This window comes from Saimiri boliviensis, chromosome 21 (assembly GCF_048565385.1).
Source record: "Saimiri boliviensis isolate mSaiBol1 chromosome 21, mSaiBol1.pri, whole genome shotgun sequence".
Lineage (NCBI taxonomy): Eukaryota > Metazoa > Chordata > Mammalia > Primates > Cebidae > Saimiri > Saimiri boliviensis.
In genome coordinates, this window is record NC_133469.1 from 18,074,235 (window position 1) to 18,092,200 (window position 17,966).

Genomic DNA, 17,966 nt, shown 5'->3' on the forward strand with positions numbered 1-17,966 from the left:
GATTCCGTGCTCTTTGTGGCAAAGAGAAAGGAGAGAAGAATGGACTGGTCTATACTTGCTGCGTTTCTCCTTCAAACCCTCTGATCAGAATATCACCTGCTCCAGGGAGGACTGAGTGGCAGGCAGCCGACAGGCCAGGGATGTTGTTCCCTCTAAAGAGGAAGGAACTACCAGAGTTTGGAAGTAAGAGATACCCCTAATATCATCCCCTCAACTGAAAGGTCTTCTGCTGCTGAAGAAAACCAGCCAGGACCCTCCAAGTCCCTCCAGAGTGATAAATTCTGGAGACTCGAGCCTCAGTCAAAATACCTTCCCTACAGACACACCCGTAGGCAAGCAAAGCAGGTTTGGGCAGCCAGTAGCCAGTGAAGGCACCAACCCTCTTTCAAGATTATTTGGCTGCACATAATGGAAAATTCCAGCTCAAACTGGCCTAAACACCATGAGGACCTGGTGATGAGTGTCTCAGTGAAGTCACCAATGCCCTAGGCTCTGTCTGTCTCTGCCTGTGGCCTCAGGGGCAGCTTCCTTCTCCAGCGAGTTCCCCTGACCTACGCTGGCTGCTGGTGGCATTCTGGGCTGCAAGGATCTCTGTTCACATCCACTAGGAACAGGAAAAACCTGGAAGGAGACTTTCTGTGTCATTTGATTGGGGCAGTCCACAAGGACTCTGATTGTGAGCACAATTGCTCCTCCACAGCCTTTCCCATTTGTACGGGGGACGGCGGGGAGGGGAGGAAAGCCGAGATCCTGAGATCCTCCTTCAAAGTGCTCCAGCCACAGCTCTTGGAATCATCCTTCTCTCCTGCATTTCTTGCACACCCCACATCCTACCCATCAGCAAATCCTTTCAGCTCTACTTTCAAAATACTTCTAGAATCTACCACCCTCATTCAAGCCACTGTCCCCTCTCAATGGGGATTCTATGATGAAAGAGAGCTTCCAACAGGTCCTTTGCTTTTCAGCCCTTGCTTTAGTCTCCAAACAGCAAAGAAATCCTTTCAAGCCATAGTCTGATCATGTGATTCCCCTGCTTAAAACCCTCCGTGGCTCCTCATGCCATTGGAAGTAAAAACGAATGTCATTGCAGTGGCTCTGAGAGCCTACATGACCTGCCCACTTCCCCGTCTTTCTTTTTTTTTCTTTTTTTCCCTTTTGAGATGGAGTCTCGCTCTGTCGCCAGGCTGGAGTGCAATGGCACGATCTCTGCTCACCGCAACCTCTGCTTCCCAGGTTCAAGTGATTCTCCTTCATCAGGCCCACCAGTAGCTGGAATTACAGGTGCCCACCACCATGCCCTACTAATTTTTGTGTTTTTAGTAGAGACAGGGTTTCACCATGTTGGCCAGAGTGGTCTTGATCTCTTGACCTCGTGATCTACCCACCTCAGCCTCCCAAAGTGCTGGGATTACAGGAGTGAGCCACTGTGCCCAGCCACTTCCCCATCTTTCTAACCTGCAGCCCATCTCTCCTCCCTCCATCCACTCTGTTGCATCCACATTGGCCTTTTCACCAAGCACGCACACCAGTGTCGCACCTCAGGCCTTGGCTCTTGCTGTTGTCTGTCTGGAATCCACAGGACAGGCCCATGACTTGTTTCTCCACTTCCTTTAGGTCTCTCTACTCGACGACGTCTTATTAGGGAGAACTCCAGCTGCTCTATGAGCGATAGTGTCCCAAGTCTGACCCCCAATCATCCCTACCCCACTTCATGTAACTTATTTTCCCCATAGTGTCAGCAGTGGAACGTATCCAAGTCACACAGCACCAAAGTATATTAGTGGCAGTGAATGGATCTTCAGCAGCCTCTATCCTTGCCTTGATTTTGACCAAGAGGCTTAAGGCAGAGGGAGGTAGGCTTTAGAGCAGGAGTGAATGTTTATTTAAAAGCTTTAGAGCAGGAATGAAAGGAAGTAAAGTACACTTGGAAGAGGGCCAAGCAGGCAACTTGAGAGATCAAGTGCATAGTTTGACCTTTGACTCGGGGTTGCTTCCAGGGTCTTGCATTCCTTCTGCCCTGATTCTTCCCTTGGGGTGGGCTGTCCGCATGCGCAGTGGCCTGCCAGCACTTGGGAGGGGCCGCAGGCACAGTGTGTTTACTGAAGTGTGCATGCTCACTGAGGCCTTTTTCCCTTACCAGTCCAGCGTTCCTAGAGGAAGGTCACATGGACCAGTTACACTCCGCCGTTTTGCCTCTTACTGCACATGCTTGAGACCACTCGCCCAGCTCCTAAGATCTTATCGGGAAGCTGCTCATCACCAGTTTCAGGTTTTTCTTATGTATTGGGAGACCATCATTACCTGGTGCCAGCTGCAACCGATTATTATTTTAGCGAGATCATTAAAAACTGCCTGACCATCATCTGAAGGTCGCCTGATGTTTCTGGTGGGTGGTGAAGGGCCCTCTCGGCCCTGCTCGTGTCTGCCTGACTAGCTACTCTAACAGTAGCACTCATCTCCACCTAATATGTCATATATCTATTTGTTTACCTTCTCACCCAAGCCCACCGTTGTCTCCTTGGTGCCTACAACAGTGCCTGGCTTGTAATAGGGGCTCAATAAGTATTAATTGAATGAATGTCTGGGCTTTAGAGTCAGAGGGATCTCAGTTGAAATCTCAGCTTTTTTGTTCCAGCTGTGAGTCCTGCAGCCAGTAACATAACCTTGCTAGGCCACAGCTGTTCATGTATGAAATGGGAATAGTAGTACTGACCTCATACGATTGTTATGAAAGCTAAGTGAATACTGTATATAGTGCATAGAATAGCACCCAGCACATAGAAAGCACTCGTTAGAGGTAGCTGTCACTGTCCATTATTGTTATTACAATCACTATCATCATTATGTATTCACAGGCTGAGTCACAGGGTCCCAGACCAGTGCCCCACCCCAGCCTCCCCAGCCTCTTCTCTCCAGCCAGAGGTGGAGCGGGTGATTCAGGTGGTGGCAGCCTGCCCTGTGAGTCAGCCCTGAGCCCCAGCCATGTTAGGGTCCCCTGGCACAGGCTGCCTTGGCCAGGGGGCCCTTGGGTTGAATCATCAGGACCAGGATTCCAGTGTGGGATACCTTGGCAATAGAGTTTGGCTGGTACAGCTTGCCCTCCTGGGTCCTTCCAAGAAGAAGCTGGGCACCTGCCCCATGGCACTCTTGGGACCTGCACTTTGTCGGCTCAAGCCTATCTGTCACTGGAGCTTGCAAAAGAGCCACATGAGGGTAAGTGGGGAAGGGAAGAGATAGGAGAGAGAAAAGATAGGAAAAGAGAAAAGTTGCCTCCGTCCTCTGCATTCAAACCGGAGCAAGAGCATGGACAGATCATGGGGTTCTGAATTCTCCAGGCCCAGATTCACATCCTCATTCCTCCACTTACTAGCTGGGTGCCCTCAGTCAAGTTCTTCGCATCTCTGAGCCTTATCCATGAAATGGGAAGGACAGCATCTCCCTCCCAACATTGCCAAGAGGTTCTACTGAGTGAACATACATTGTCTTCAAGTCCCTAATCCCTCACAAAGCCTTCTCAGATACACCCTACAGGGTTTCTGAGCTTGAGTAACATTTGTAAAGGGGAAGGAGGAATTGCCTCTCTCCAATTTTGCTTCTCATTTCTTATTCCCTCACTTGCTCCAGGAAGGAGAGGGGCCAATCTAATCCTTCTTCCTTTCATTCATTCAACAGCTATTTATTGAGCACCTACCATGTGCTAGGTGCTGTGCTAAGCCCTGGGTAGAGAAGTCGTAGTCTAGTGGAATAGGCAGACAATGCAAAAGCAATAGCAAATACATACACAGTTACAAACTCAACTTGGTACTAGGTGGAGAAGAAGAAAAAATAGAGACAAACCAGTAGAACTAGCAGAGTAAAATCTTCTGACCTGGTGACACACAAAAAATATAAAAAGTCACAACAAGCCAGCCAGGCACAGAACAATGAAGAACTTTCCAGGTAGAGGGAACAGCAGTTGCAAAAGCCCAAAGGCAGGAAAGAGTTTGGGTTGTTTAGGAAGTGCCACACTAGTAAGTTGGCGTGTCACGGGCCAGGGCAGAATGGCATGTGACAAGGCTGTGAAAGGCGCTGTGTGAACATGGGACTCCCCTCCCAATTCCTCTCTTTAGAATCACAGCTTCGCATTGCCTATTTCTGCTGCCTGGAAACAGTTGCCTCATAAATTATTTCCAGTTTTATAGTTGTTTACAGAGACAGGTCTTGTCTGGGTATATCATGGCCAGAGGCCCATCCAGTTGTTTTGAAGATTCAGTGAGATAATACATGTAAACTGTGCAGTACAGTTGCAGGCACATAATTGATGCCCAATAAAAAGTAGGTAAGACATCTTGAATGAGTGTGAAAATGAGATAAAGCCCCAATGCCAACACCCACTGTGAATTGTCATTTTGCAGTTGAATCTCTATAATCACTACAAAGAAAATTCGGGTGGACTCCATCCCCTCACCAGGGGATGGGCCTTCTGTGCGCATCCCCCCTCTCCTCGTGAATCAGGGTCCCTCGGCCACATGCCCATTGAGGTGTCGGTTACCCTCTACAGAATTATCTGTTCACGTATCTGCCTTTCCCATGGACTGTGAGCTCCTCTATGATAAGAATGGTGCCATAATCCTCTTTTTAATACAGCATTTGAGCAATATTTTCTTTTCAGATATGTTTACCGACTATTCTAAATAGTGAACTAACTCTCACCAACTAACCCGCCTTTGTATGCACTAATAATATGGTCCTGATGCATCTATCTTGAACAGAGTTTATATCATCTTAAAAAGTGTGATATCCTTTTAATTTTCCTAAAATGTGGACTTTTTAAAGTATAGATTGGCTAGGCTGGGTGCAGTGACTCACACCTGTAATCTCAATACTTTAGAAGGTCAAGGCAGGAGTACCATTCAAGGTCAGGAGTTCAAGACCAGCCTGGGCAACACAGCAAGATCCCATCTCTACAGAAAGAAAACCACGAAAACTATAGATTGGATCATTGGGTATACCTCCTCCCCCCACCCCGCCCCACAGGTTTCTCAGACCTGTGTTTTACATGAGGAGCAGGCAGGCTTTTTCCCCTGGGACTCTCCACTAGAGACTTCTGTTATTTACTGTTAGGGGAGAATTCCAAAAGGCATCCCATTAGGGCTCCAGCTCCCAAACTCTACACTGAGAAGTCGTGGAGCACCACAGACTCATGGGGGTAGCACAGTATATTCTTAATTTTCAAGGGAAACATAGAAATTCTCAGCGTCTGTCAGATGCCATGCAAATTAATGGCCAAAGTAGCTCCATCTGTAGATTAGATCATATATTCCCTTCAGTGATGTTGCATCTTTGTGAAACTGAGTTTTTGGTGATGGTTGTGCCAAAAACTAAGTACCATGTGAAAATCATGTGGAACAGGAAATGAGGGTGATGGTGTCCAATCTGATTCTAAGGTTCAGGAATTTGTGCACTGCCCAAGAGGCACACACATCCCATTAGTAAGTAATTGTAGTAATTTAGGAATGAAATAAAAACATTCTGTACCTTTTTTTCAAATGGTTACTAAATTGTTAGGATGTAAACACTTATTAAGCTATTTCGTTTTAACTACTTTTTTTTTTTTTTTTTTTTGAGACGGAGTTTCGCTCTTGTTACCCAGGCTGGAGTGCAATGGCGCGATCTCGGCTCACCGCAACCTCCGCCTCCTGGGTTCAGGCAATTCTCCTGCCTCAGCCTCCTGAGTAGCTGGGATTACAGGCACGTGCCACCATGCCCAGCTAATTTTTTGTATTTTTAGTAGAGACGGGGTTTCATCATGTTGACCAGGATGGTCTCGATCTCTCGACCTCGTGATCCACCCGCCTCGGCCTCCCAAAGTGCTGGGATTACAAGCTTGAGCCACCGCGCCCGGCCCGTTTTAACTACTTAATAAATCAATCTGTTTAGTACTTCTTTGACCCTAGGAATGTCGTGAAAAAATTCCGGAGATGGGCACCATAAGCCAAGAAGGCCTGGGAACCTCTGCTTTAGGGTTACTTCTTCTAAGCCTTTGACGGTGAGCTTGGGAATCAATTCTCAGCTAAACCCTGTGAGCATGGCCTGGTATTAATATTAGTCACACAGAACTTATACTTAATCCTGGCTCGAGAGTCAGGGACATTCAGGCTGGTTAAGAATTTCCTGGGAGGTAAAACAGAGATTTAGTCCATCCCGCTTGACCCCATCCGACTAGTTTCTTAATGAGCTGATACCACTTTGGAATGAGCTGGATGCATGCCTTCCTGTTATAAAAACAGGAAAACAAGCGTTCATTTGTGTGCCTGGGTTATGGTTTATTATCTCCAACTAGGAGTGGCCTGAACATCCAGTTGGCCTTGCCAGCTAATTTTTGCCAAAAAGAAAAGCCACAGAGTGACTGTTCTGAACCTACGATGATTATTTTTGGTAGGCGTCCTTCCGACTTTTCACTGATTTGTAAATAACCTGGTTCAGTAGATTACCTCATGCAGTTATCTTTATTTTTAAAAAACCAGTATGTCCCAGCTATCACACCGGTGGGGAGCATGCTCCAAGCTGGACCTTCTGTGGAGACTTGCTGGAGAGAGACTCAGCAGGGTGAGCAGCTGGTCACAGTTGCCTTAAATGTTTTCTGGTGATTGAAATAGGGCAATGGACTTCAGTTGCTCATGTGTCTCTGTATCAGGGTTGATTTCAAGTCACTTTCTGGGAAGCATCTTGTCCTCACTCCTTGTGTTCATCTCGCAGGGGAGATGGGATGCCCCCTCTTCAAGCATTATTCCCTGTTAGCCCTCAGCTTTCTTAAGAAGATGTTAAGGCCCAGCTTTCTGTTAAAGCTTATGAGTTTCAGCATCAACCTCAGGGCTATTGCACCTCCTTTTTTCCTCAGCCTAGACTCTCTTCCCCCACAGTTCTCGTGACTGGCTCCTTTATTCATTCTTTCAGCAATTATTTATGGAGGACCTACTATGTGTCAAGCCCTATGCTGGATGCTGGGGGTATAAGAGGAATAATAATGATAGTTATAACATTTATTGAGCATTTGTGATGAGCCAGGTGCTCTTTTAGTGCATTTACATGTAGTATCTCATTGAATGCTCAACAGCAATCCAGTGTTCAAGTTATTCACATTTTGTTGATGAAGAAAGCGAGGCACAGAGAGGTTAAGTAACTTACCCAAGGTCATGCAGCAAATAAGTGATGGAGTTGGGATTTGAGCTTGCATTCTTAAACATGCTGGTAAATGGACTCTGTAGTAAGAGGATGTGGAGAAATAGGAACACTTCTACACTGTTGGTGGGAGCGTAAATTAGTTCAGCCATTGTGGAAGACAGTGTGGCAATTCCTCAAGAACTGTGGGAAATAAATGTCTGTGGTTTAAACCGCCTAGTCTCTGGTATTTTGTTATAGTAGCTCCAGCCGAGTAAGACAGGAGCCTAACTAAGGGACATTATAGGAAACAGCCAATCGTCAGAGGGCATTGTTGAGGCTTACTTTTGTTACATGTCAGTATCCTCTATAGGAGGAGCTCAGGAGAAAAATCATACAATTTTATTGCAAGAATGGGTTGTAATTCTCTTAGGCATATAGTGCTTTTTTCTCTTAGGGAGACTGAATCATATTACTGATCAAAGTTTCTTTGCTTCAACAGACACACAAAAAAAGGGGTCACTTCTGTATCCAGAGATAACCACTGTTAACCCCAGTCCAAGTGCAGCTTTATGTTCTCATCTTTTTCTCCTTTAGTCCTGCTTGTTTTTAATTTTTGTTATGGAAATTTTCAAACATACACAAAAGAAGAGAAAATGGTAAAATGTAACCCCATGTACCTTTTGCCTTGTACTCGAAAAAAAAACCTTTTGACTCAACTTCGACCACCATCCACTGATGGTCAATTTTGTTTTATATGCATCTCCAATCTTCCTCCCAAACACCTCTGGATACTTTTTTCGGATTTAATTCTCATGCTATAAAATTCACCCTTCCAAAGTGTACAATTCAGTGGTTTTTTTAGAATAATCTACAAGTGGAACCATCACCAGCATCTAATTCTAGCACATTTTCATCACCCCATACCAATTAGCCCGTCACTACTCATTCCCTCCCTCCTGGTCCTCAGCAATCGCTCCTTTGCTTCCTGTCTCTGTAGATTACTGGAATATTTTAAAGCAAATCTCACATATCACGTCATTCCACCCATAAATATTTCAGTGTGTATTTCTAACACATAAAAGCTTCTTTTTTGTCTCTAGCATAGCCAAAGACCATTATTAGACCTAAAAACATAATAATTCTTTAATATCGTCTAGTATATCGTCAGTGTTCAATAGCCTCCTGTTCATTGACGTGTTCCATTGTATGCAGACAAGGCCTTCATATTCACGTGGTTAGTATGACATAAGCCTCTTATGATCTATAACAGTTCCCTTTCCTCTGTTTTTTTTTTTTTTTTTTTTTGCCTTGTCATTTATTTATTGGTGGGAGAAGGCCATTTATCCTGTAGAATTTCCTACATGCTAATTTGGCCAGTGGCAGCTCCATATTGTTCCTCTATCACATGTATTTCCTGTAAACTGGTAGTTAAATGCAGAGATTTTTATCTGAATCAGGTTCTGGATTTTGGCAAGAATACTTCCTAGGTGCGGGGTGAGGGTAAGTGCTATTCTCTTGCATCACAACTGACTGACAAGTCTCTCTTCTGAGATGTTAAGATTGGTCCCTGAGCTCAGGTATTGTCTGCTGATCCACACATTATCAAGTTTCACTTCAGCCTTTCACCAATGGCCTTGGCATTAAACATCATTCCCTCAATCTGTTATTGCATTAGGGGCTGCAGAAAGGTGATGTTCTAATTCTCTTGCCCTTGCATTTAGTAGCTGGAAATCATCAAAGAGAACATTTCTTCATCACTTTATTTATTCATTTTTTTTTTCAGAATAATGAGATAGTGTCTTAGCATCCTTCAAAAATGACCAATGACCTTTTTGTCATTGGTTATTAACAATTTCATGCATGCATACACACATAAACACATATGTGCATACAAGCACACAAGGCAGGTAAAGCAATTCAGAAAGCAGGAGAGAAGAGTGGAAACCTGACTGGGGAAGTGTGAGGGGAAGGAGACAGGAAAGACAGAGAGGAAGGAATGAAGAAGAATGGGAAGCAGGAGAAGAATGGCAACATTGAAAAGAGGTCAGGAAAACTGAAGGAGAGAAGGAGGTAGAAGGGAGAGACTGGAGAAAGATAAGAGAAAGAGTAAGCAACAAGGAAAAATCAAGGAGGAAAGAGGTGCAAGAGGGAGACAGATGACATTAAAAGTAAGAGGAAGAGTGGCCGGGCACGGTGGCTCATGCCAGTAATCCCAGCACTTTGGGAGGCCAAGGTGGGAAGATCTTCTGAACCTAGGAGTTCGAGACCAGCCTGGGCAACACAGGGAAACTCTATTTCTACAAAAAATATGAAAAAGAAAAAATAGCCAGGCATGGTGTCCTCTGCCTGTAGTCCCAGCTACTCAGGAGGCTGAGGTGGGAGGATTGCTTGAGCCTGGGAGGCAAAGGTTGCAGTGAGCCCCGATGGCGCCACTGTGCTCCAGCTTGGGCAACAGAGCGAGACTCTGTCTCAAAAACAAAACAAAACAGAGTAAGAGAGAAGGCAAGGAGTGTGGGAGAGGGGAAAGGGGAGAAAAGGGAGGGAGGAGAGAGTGAGAAGGCAAGGAAGGAAGAGAAGGAGAAAGAGGAGAGAGAAGATAAGAGAAGGGAGAAGAAGGGCAAGGGAGGCAAGGGTGTGAGTCTGTTTTCAGAGTTAAAGAGTTCACAGTGGCCCAATCATAGCCCCTGGGGAAGCAAATGGGCAATCTTGAATCACAGCTCATTGAGGGCTTCCTGTTTTCAGCTTGTCTTTGTGAACCCTTGGAGGGATTTCCAGCCAGTAAATAAAGCGGAGTGCCAAGACTCCTTGCCCAGGCCAGCAGCCATTTCACCATCCTCAGGGCTGTGTCCCCGGTGCCCTCTCGCCTCACCTACCCTCTGGCCTGAGGACCATCCCAGAGTCCCCTCCAGCACCCACCCACCCAGGCTCCAGACCACCTGCCCCCTTTACCAGAATCCTGGAATTCTTCCGGTTCGCAAGAACTCATGAAGGAGGCAGTAACCCTAGGAGAGCTTAGCACCCACCCAAGAATGCATGGAAATATCCACTTTGTAAAAGATAAATTTCCTTGAAACACAGTTTCTTTGCCTTTTTTTTTTTTTAACTCCTTTGTATTTCCTTCCAGTTTCTTGCCTCCCCTCCCCAAATTATAAGCAGATCTTGATCCAGCCTTCTTAAATTCAATCCAGCAAACTCGTGTAGAGTGTGTGCAGTGTACCTGGCACCAATACGACAGCTGGGAACAACACTCATCTGCCCTCAAGAAGCTCACAGTCTAACGGGAGACAGAAATGGTGGTTCCAGGGGTAGAACCAGTTTTATATTGCCCAGGCATCATACAGTGTAGGAGGCCCTCTGTAAGGAAAAAGAACATAAAATTGGCTGGACGTGGTGATGCCTGTAGTCCCAGCTACGCAAGTGGCTGAGGTCGGAGCATCGCTTGAGCCCAGTAGTTCAAGGCAGCAGTGAGTCATGACTGTGCCACTGCACTCCAGCCTGTGTGACAGAGTGAGACCCTGTCTCTTTAAATAAACAAATAAATAATAAAATTAAAAGGGACATTTGGGGCCAGGGCCTCTCCTGAAGCTTTGAAAAACCTGTGTAAAAGAGACCTGCACTCATGCCTGTAATCCCAGCACTTTGGGAGGCAGAGGCAGGCGGATCACTTGAGGTCAGGAGTTCAAGACCAGCCTGGGCAACATGATGAAACCCCATCTCTACTAAAAATACAAAAATCAGTCAGGTGTAATGGCACACACCTATAGTCCCAGCTACTCAGGAGGCTGAAGCAGAAGAATCGCTTGAACCCAGAAGGCGGAAGTTGCAATGAGCCGAGATCATGCCATTGCACTCCAGCCTGGGCAACAGAGTAAGTGAGACTCTGTCTCAAAAAAGAAAAAGAGAGGGAGAGAGACACCTGGGTTCCATGCTGACTGTTGGAGAGGAAAGAATGGGAACCCTCATGCAAAACCACTCAAACTAAGACAGAAGACCAGGGTTCCCAGAGGGCGGCTGCCCACTCCTGAATTAATTAAACTACTATGTCTTTGCTTTCTCCCTTTGCCCCCTTTGTCTACCCTGTGAAAGAATGCATGATGTAGTCAACAAAAATTTATTTACGGCTTGTATAATCATTGGGATAAATTTCAGCTTCCATAACAAAGACTTAGAATGGTGTAAACAAACGAGGACTTCCTTTCTCTGGTCTGCACAAAAGCAGCCCAGGGCTGGTGTGGAACCACCATGGTTTCAAGAACATGGGCTTCTTCCATCTTTTTGGTCAACCATCCCTGGTGTGTTGTCCTCTGCTACACTGTCAAAGATGGTCCACACTCCAGCCAGGAAGAGGAGAGAGGAGGGGAGTAGAAAGCTCTCCCCTGCTCTTGAACAGCACATCCTGGAAGTTCATACATCTCTTCTGCTCACATCTTGTTGGCTAAAATGTGGGCACACAGCCGTACAAAGATGCCAGGGAGAGGAGAGAGTGTCAAGTGCACCCTGGGTGGACACATGCCCCTGTATCAGGGTGTATCATGACTGTAAGGCAGGAAAATGATGCTGTGGACAGCTGGATATCTCCGAGGTAGCCCACTGCTCAGGGCCATCTAGGAAACCAAGGTGCCAAAGAAGTTCTGGTTCTTCCCAAAGCCACCAAGGACAGAAATGTGAATTAGAAAAGCTGTCCCTGCAAACACTCACCTCATTCTTTAATTTTGGCACTTCTGATTCTCTCCACCTGACCCTGAATATTGGCTGAGATGAAACCCCAGGACCATCAAAGGGGCATTGGTGGAAGAGGTGGCAACATAGACTGTAAAGAAGTTGCCAGAAAGGAAGGGTGAGAACTGGAAAAACAGTGCTATGGAAATCGTACTTCCCAAAGTTCACCAATTTCAGGTGCTACAAGGACCAAACGCCCTCTGTGGGATTTGCCAAAGAGGGGACCAAACAAGACCTTCGCCAAATCAGTCTCAGGGGAATGGTAATGAGTAAAACGTAAAGAAAGTGGGTTGAGGGGCCAGTGGGGAATGAAGGTGTAGAAATAGGTAGTGGCAAGTCACTGAGGTTCTGAAAAGCAGGAACATGTTGAGGAGAATGGTGGATTCTTGATCATGTTAATCCAAAGCATAAAGAATCAATGAAAAGCAAGAGACTAAAAAAAATGAGCAGAAATGTCGTTTGGCTGCTTTAACAAAGACCCACATAAGAGGGGCCAGGCGCAGTGGCTCGAGTCTGTAATCCCAGCACTTTGGAAGACCAAGGCGGAAAGATCACTTGAACCTAGGAGTTTCAGACCAGCATGGTCAACATAGTGAGGCCCTGTCTCTACAAATAATAAAAAATTAGCAGGGAGTGGTAGCGCACACCTGTAGTCCCAACTACTCGGCAGGCTGAAGCAGGAGAATTGCTTGAGCTCAGGAAGTCAAGGCTGCAGTGAGCCATGATCATGCCACAGCACTCAGTTTGAGTAACATATTGAGATCCTATCTCAAGAAAGAAAAAAAAAAAGACCAAGAGAATAGTGGCTTAAACAAGATTAAAGTTTTTTTCTCTCTCATGTAAGAGTCCAAGTCAAGGGCTAATAAGGAGCTTCACAGTGTAGGTGACCCAAGTCCTTCCATCTTTCTACTCAGCCATCCTCAACATGCAGCTTCCATCTCATGGCCCAAGATGGCTGCTGCTGCTCATACCATCATGTTCACATTCCTAGCCAGAGCAAAAGGACAGGAAGATTATCTTCATCTTCAGGCCACCACCCAGAGGTTGCTCATATCACAGCTACCCAGTTTTCATTGGCCAGAGCTTGGAGATGGGCACATTTACCTGCACGAGAGACTAAAGCAAAGTAATCTCTAGCTGAGGAGGCCAGGTACCCAGCTGAAACCAAGGGGTCCTGTTATTAAAGGAAGTGGGGACAGGGAGGAGGCACACCACCGCCACTGAAGCTGGGAGGATGAAGTGGGACAACTGATGAGTTTGAAAGGGTTGGAAGACAGGGAATTCTCGCCTGGTCACCTTTATTTTTCCTGAAAATTGAGACTTGGAGTCATCACTCAGAGAGCCGAGAAGGGAGACGGCTTGTCCATCCTCTCTCCTGTTGCTGATTATGTTCATTATGGTAGAACCGGCAGGCCCCTATGTAGAGACCCCTGAGATAGTGCAAGGAAAAGCCGTGCCTTCAGAGTCCAGAGTTTCAAGCTGAGCTCCGGGCTCAGCTGCTTTATAACGTTGAGCAAGTCAAGAAATCTCAGTTTCTATATCTGTTAAGTGACCACGACAATGCCCAGCCTGCCTGCCTGCTCACAATCCTGTTTGGGCCCCATGGAGAGCTGTAAAGACCCTGTGTAAGTGCCGCAGCTGGTACAAGTGTGAGTGGACATTCTTGTGGGAGGGATGGAGTTGTCAAGGCAGCACTGAGCCTCGAAGGGCAGGCAGGAAAGGGCTGAGAGGGAGATCAGAAGGACGTGAGATGAGGTGTGGTCTGAGACCAACCCCACATGGACCGCCCAGTGCCCAGCCGCTCCACAGGGCTCTGCCCATCTCTGACTCAGCATCAGAACTCCTCTGCTGTCGGGGTGAGGGTGACAGGGAAAGTGGAAGCCACTTCTGAACAAGGAGGGCTCCCATGGCCAGTGGAAGGGAGCAGCTGGCCCAGCTGTCCATAGCCACTGGGAGTCAGCCTCTGTTCTGTCTTAAGATCACTATTATGGAACCTTGGCCTTGTCCTCTGTGCTTGGCCTTGGAAGCTCTCCTGGGACCTCTCCCCAAGCCCAGGACACCTCTCTGTGTTCCTGGCTCAGCCGAGTAAACAGTGTGAATTTCTCCCCCAGCCTCTGGCCTAGAGAAGCTAGACTCTCCAATGCATGCCTGCATGCACACACACATACACACAGAAGCACCACATATCACACACCACATGTACAACACACAGCCACAGCACATACAGCAAACACACCACACATATCGCACACTACATACGCACACCATATGAACACATGAAGAACATACTACACATACCATACATCAAACACATGCAAACACACCACACACAGACATCTCCCACAAACTCCCCCTACTCTACGCATGTATGTACCTTACACATACATACACACACATGAACACTCCCTTCTTCCTAACTGGTCTCTCTGTGTCACATATCACACCCCTCCATTCAATGCTCTACACAACTGCTTCATGATTTTGCTTAAACACAAACTAAGCCATTTCCTTGTTTAAACTCCACTCCCTCTTTCAGTGGCTTTCCAGAAAATTCAGGCTAAAATCCTAGCTCCTTCCCAGAGACTGTGGCCCTCCACAGTCTGTCCCCCAATGGCCCGTGCAGTGTCCCTTATCAGTGAGTCTGCACCACCTGCCCTTTCCCCCACTGTGGGTTCCTCACGCATCTCTGGAGGATGGCCCCACTACCTCACCCATCTGAAACGTGTTCATCCTTCCAAACCCAGTGCAGAACTCACCTCTTCTATGAGGCTTTCTCGAACACCCGAGTGGAATTGCTCCCTTCCCCTCTGTAGCTTGTGCAACGTGTGGTGGAATGATTTACTTCCTGTGTCTGTCTGCCCTGCGGGGAGGTGACCTTCTAAAAGAAATTTATGTGAGATGAGCACTCGTTCCTGGCACAGGGTGGGCTCGGTGAACGCAGGGTGGGTGGCACTTATCCCCCTCGTCCTCCCACACAGATCAAAGTGGAAAACCAGCTTGACTTCCAGGACATCACCAGCGTGGTCGCCATGGCCAAAACCTATGCCACCACCGAGGCCTTCATCGACTCCAAGTATGACATCCGCGTCCAGAAAATTGGATCCAACTACAAGGCATACATGTGAGTCTCTGGGGAAGGGGCTGGGGGAGCATGGGAGGAAGGGAGACCAGAAGTGCGTGTCCAGCCACTGTCTCCTCCACGGGAGCGTCATTCTCCTCCTTCCCGTATCCTTACTGCCCTTCTTCTCTGGTCAGTGCAGCTAATTGGCTGATGTTTGATCACTGCTTATCGCTGGGCAGGTATCTGTCTATCCAAACAAGGGCAGTTTCCTCCAGAGCAAGAAAGGTGCTTACCATGTCTAGGGAACTGCAAGTACACACAGGATACATGTCTTTGAAAGGGACATTTAGGGACAAATCAAGGAAGGCTTTAGATACCTTGCTGAAGGTTTTGGATTTTTTTTTTCTCTTTCCTTCTGAGCAAAGGATCTGATCTGTGTTTATAAAAAGGTGACCATGAGGCTATGAGTTGCAAAGGGGTTTCTCTGAAGCCAGTAAGACCAATTATGAGGTTATGCCAGGTTTGTCTGCCTGCAAGCAACAGAAACCACATCTCATTAATTTAATGGGGTTTTTTAAAGGGAATTTATTAGAAAACCATGGGTTATCAGAAGCTTCAAAAAAGCGAATAAAACGTCTCCCACCTAAATTATCAATTTCAGAAATATTAGGACACAGAGCAGCCCCAGGAATTTGGGCAGCCAGAAATAATAAATGATTTTTGGGCATCCCCACTGGTAAATGAATCTGCTCTAGTCATTTTCAGGGCTTTACTCAAGATTGCAATTCCATGGAAAAAGTACTGATTAGTTCAACTTTGATCATGTTTTACTGATTAAAGAAAAGCAGAAAACCAGTATGGAGAGTCCCACCATGAAAGCATGCAATGTGGGCAGGGCCATTGCCCAGTGGAAACAGAGGTGCTGAATCTAAAGGAAAAGGAAAGAATGCCAGGCAGAAAAAAGCAGCCTGCATTCACCCTAGAGATGGTTCAGCAGAGGATGTATTACATGGGGCTGTGGTTATAGGGATGAGTGGGGCCTTCTGGGATAGGTAGACTGTCTTGTTCTTGGGAGAGGTCTTTGCTCCAAGCCCTCTCTGTCTTTCACTCTGGAATGTTATCGTTAGTTCCACTTGAAATGAGACCACAGAGGGCTAATCATTGCCTAGTTGCCAAGCATTTATTGGGCACTGACTGTGTGCAGGGCTCCATATCTGAGAACTGCAAGGGTTAGCCTTGGACAGATGCAAAGTCCCTCCATCCATGGACTTCTGTGTGAAGTAGCTGTGCTTTATGCTAGGGTCGGCAAACCACAATCACAGGCCAAATCCAGCTTTTACCTGTCTCTAAATACAGTTCTGTTGATCACAGCCATGCACACCTATTTATGGATTGCCAATGGTTGCTTTTGCACTACCTAGATTGCCTAGACCAAGGGTCAACATACTTTTTTCCGTAGAGGGCCAGGTGGTCATTTTAGGCTTGATGGGCTATACAGTCTCTGTTGCAACTACCGCACCCTGTCATTGCTTGAGAAACTAGAGGAGATGCAGGCAGTTGGCCTAGAAGGATGTATTTCCAGGAAAGGGATGGAGCTCATTCTCAAGGAGTAACTCTGCCTTATTCTATCAATCACCCTCTTCCTCCCATGAGGCAGGCCAGACCTGCCACTGCTCTCAGATGGCCTTGGGGTGATAACATCACCTTCTCCCTGCCCCGTCTGAGTTATAGCCCATTCCAGTGCATTCCTGAGGCCCCTGCCGTCAGTCATGATATCATTTCCCTCCTCTCTTCATTGTTAGAGCTTCCACTTGACATTGACGACACCTTGTCCCAGTTTCTTTTCTTGAGGATTACCTCATTGCTGCATTTTTTTCTGCTGAGCCTTTCTGGCCTGACAGCTCTACTTTGTCATTACTTACAGACTTTCCTGGACCTTGGGCTGGCCCACCTCCAAGTGAGGGGGTTTGTGTCAGACTTCAATGTAATGTCTCCAGCCATTGAGCCTCCTCTCTGGCCCACTCCCTGCCCTGCACTCGGGCCTTTGTGCTTGTTGCTACTGGGCTGTCATTCTTTCTATGTCCTAGCAGACACAGTAATGAAATACATGTGTGTATCCTTACCCATGTATGCACATATATCCATAATTATTTATATATATCTCCATCCCCATCTCTATGAAGCTAGACAGAGTCATATTGATGTCCCTGACTTTCATCCAGTACCCCGATACCACTTGGTTCATTTTAGCCTTTCCTGATTGCTAATCTATAACTTCCCATTCCAACAGACAAAAACCTGGCTCCCCATCCACCATCTATCTACTTTTTTGTTCCTTCTCAGTGTATGTGCCCAGCCTCAGAACTGTGCACCTGTAGCCCCGTGGGAAACAACTTTTCCAACTACAGTACAGTGCCTCATGGCTCCTGGTGGTCATCTATTCTCAGCATCTTTACATATGGTTTTCTCTTTTACAAATGATATGTTTTTGTGTCAATTCCTCTCCCCAGTTCACCCTTTGATCTCAACCACATACTTTCCCTTGACCATAAGACAAATACCTTTACCACCACCACTGTGCTTAAACTTGTTCAATCTTTGCCAGGGTGCAGCATTAGTAATAGATAGCTTGTCTGGATTCTCCCTCAATGTACACATTTCCTCACCCAGTAGGTACCCACTGGGCACCTACTACCTGCCAGGTCCCACTGGGAATACAGGGGATGCAGTTAACCATGTCCCCTACCCTCAGGGTTCCCCACCATCAAAGAAGAGAGGACACTAAAGTCGTCATCAGAAGGGAGATGAGCATTACTGAGCATTAGTGTAGGGTGGAATAGTGAGCAGTCTATTTTTGCTGAGGAAGCCAGCCTGTCAGGAAGTCGTATGTCAGATGAAACCTGATGGATGATAAGACTGAGGGAGGCAAAGATGGAGGCAAAGACTATATGGGGCAAAGGGAAGAAGACATGCAGAGGCCATGACACTGGGAAAGAGCTGTGGGCAGCACAGCATCAGAAGGGAGGTCGGTTGTTACTGGAGC

General features: G+C 46.7%; 1 protein-coding gene across 6 annotated transcripts in view; it reads left to right on the top strand.

The window, feature by feature from the left end:
- The window catches only part of SYN3 (synapsin III), a 509,993-nt gene that overhangs the window by 460,009 nt on the left and 32,018 nt on the right, over positions 1 to 17,966 (top strand). For all 6 annotated transcript variants that reach the window (XM_074391364.1, XM_039463248.2, XM_074391367.1 and 3 more), the window contains exon 8: positions 14,841 to 14,983. In XM_074391364.1, coding sequence (XP_074247465.1) covers positions 14,841 to 14,983 — 143 coding nt within the window. The remainder of the gene's footprint in view (positions 1 to 14,840; positions 14,984 to 17,966) is intronic.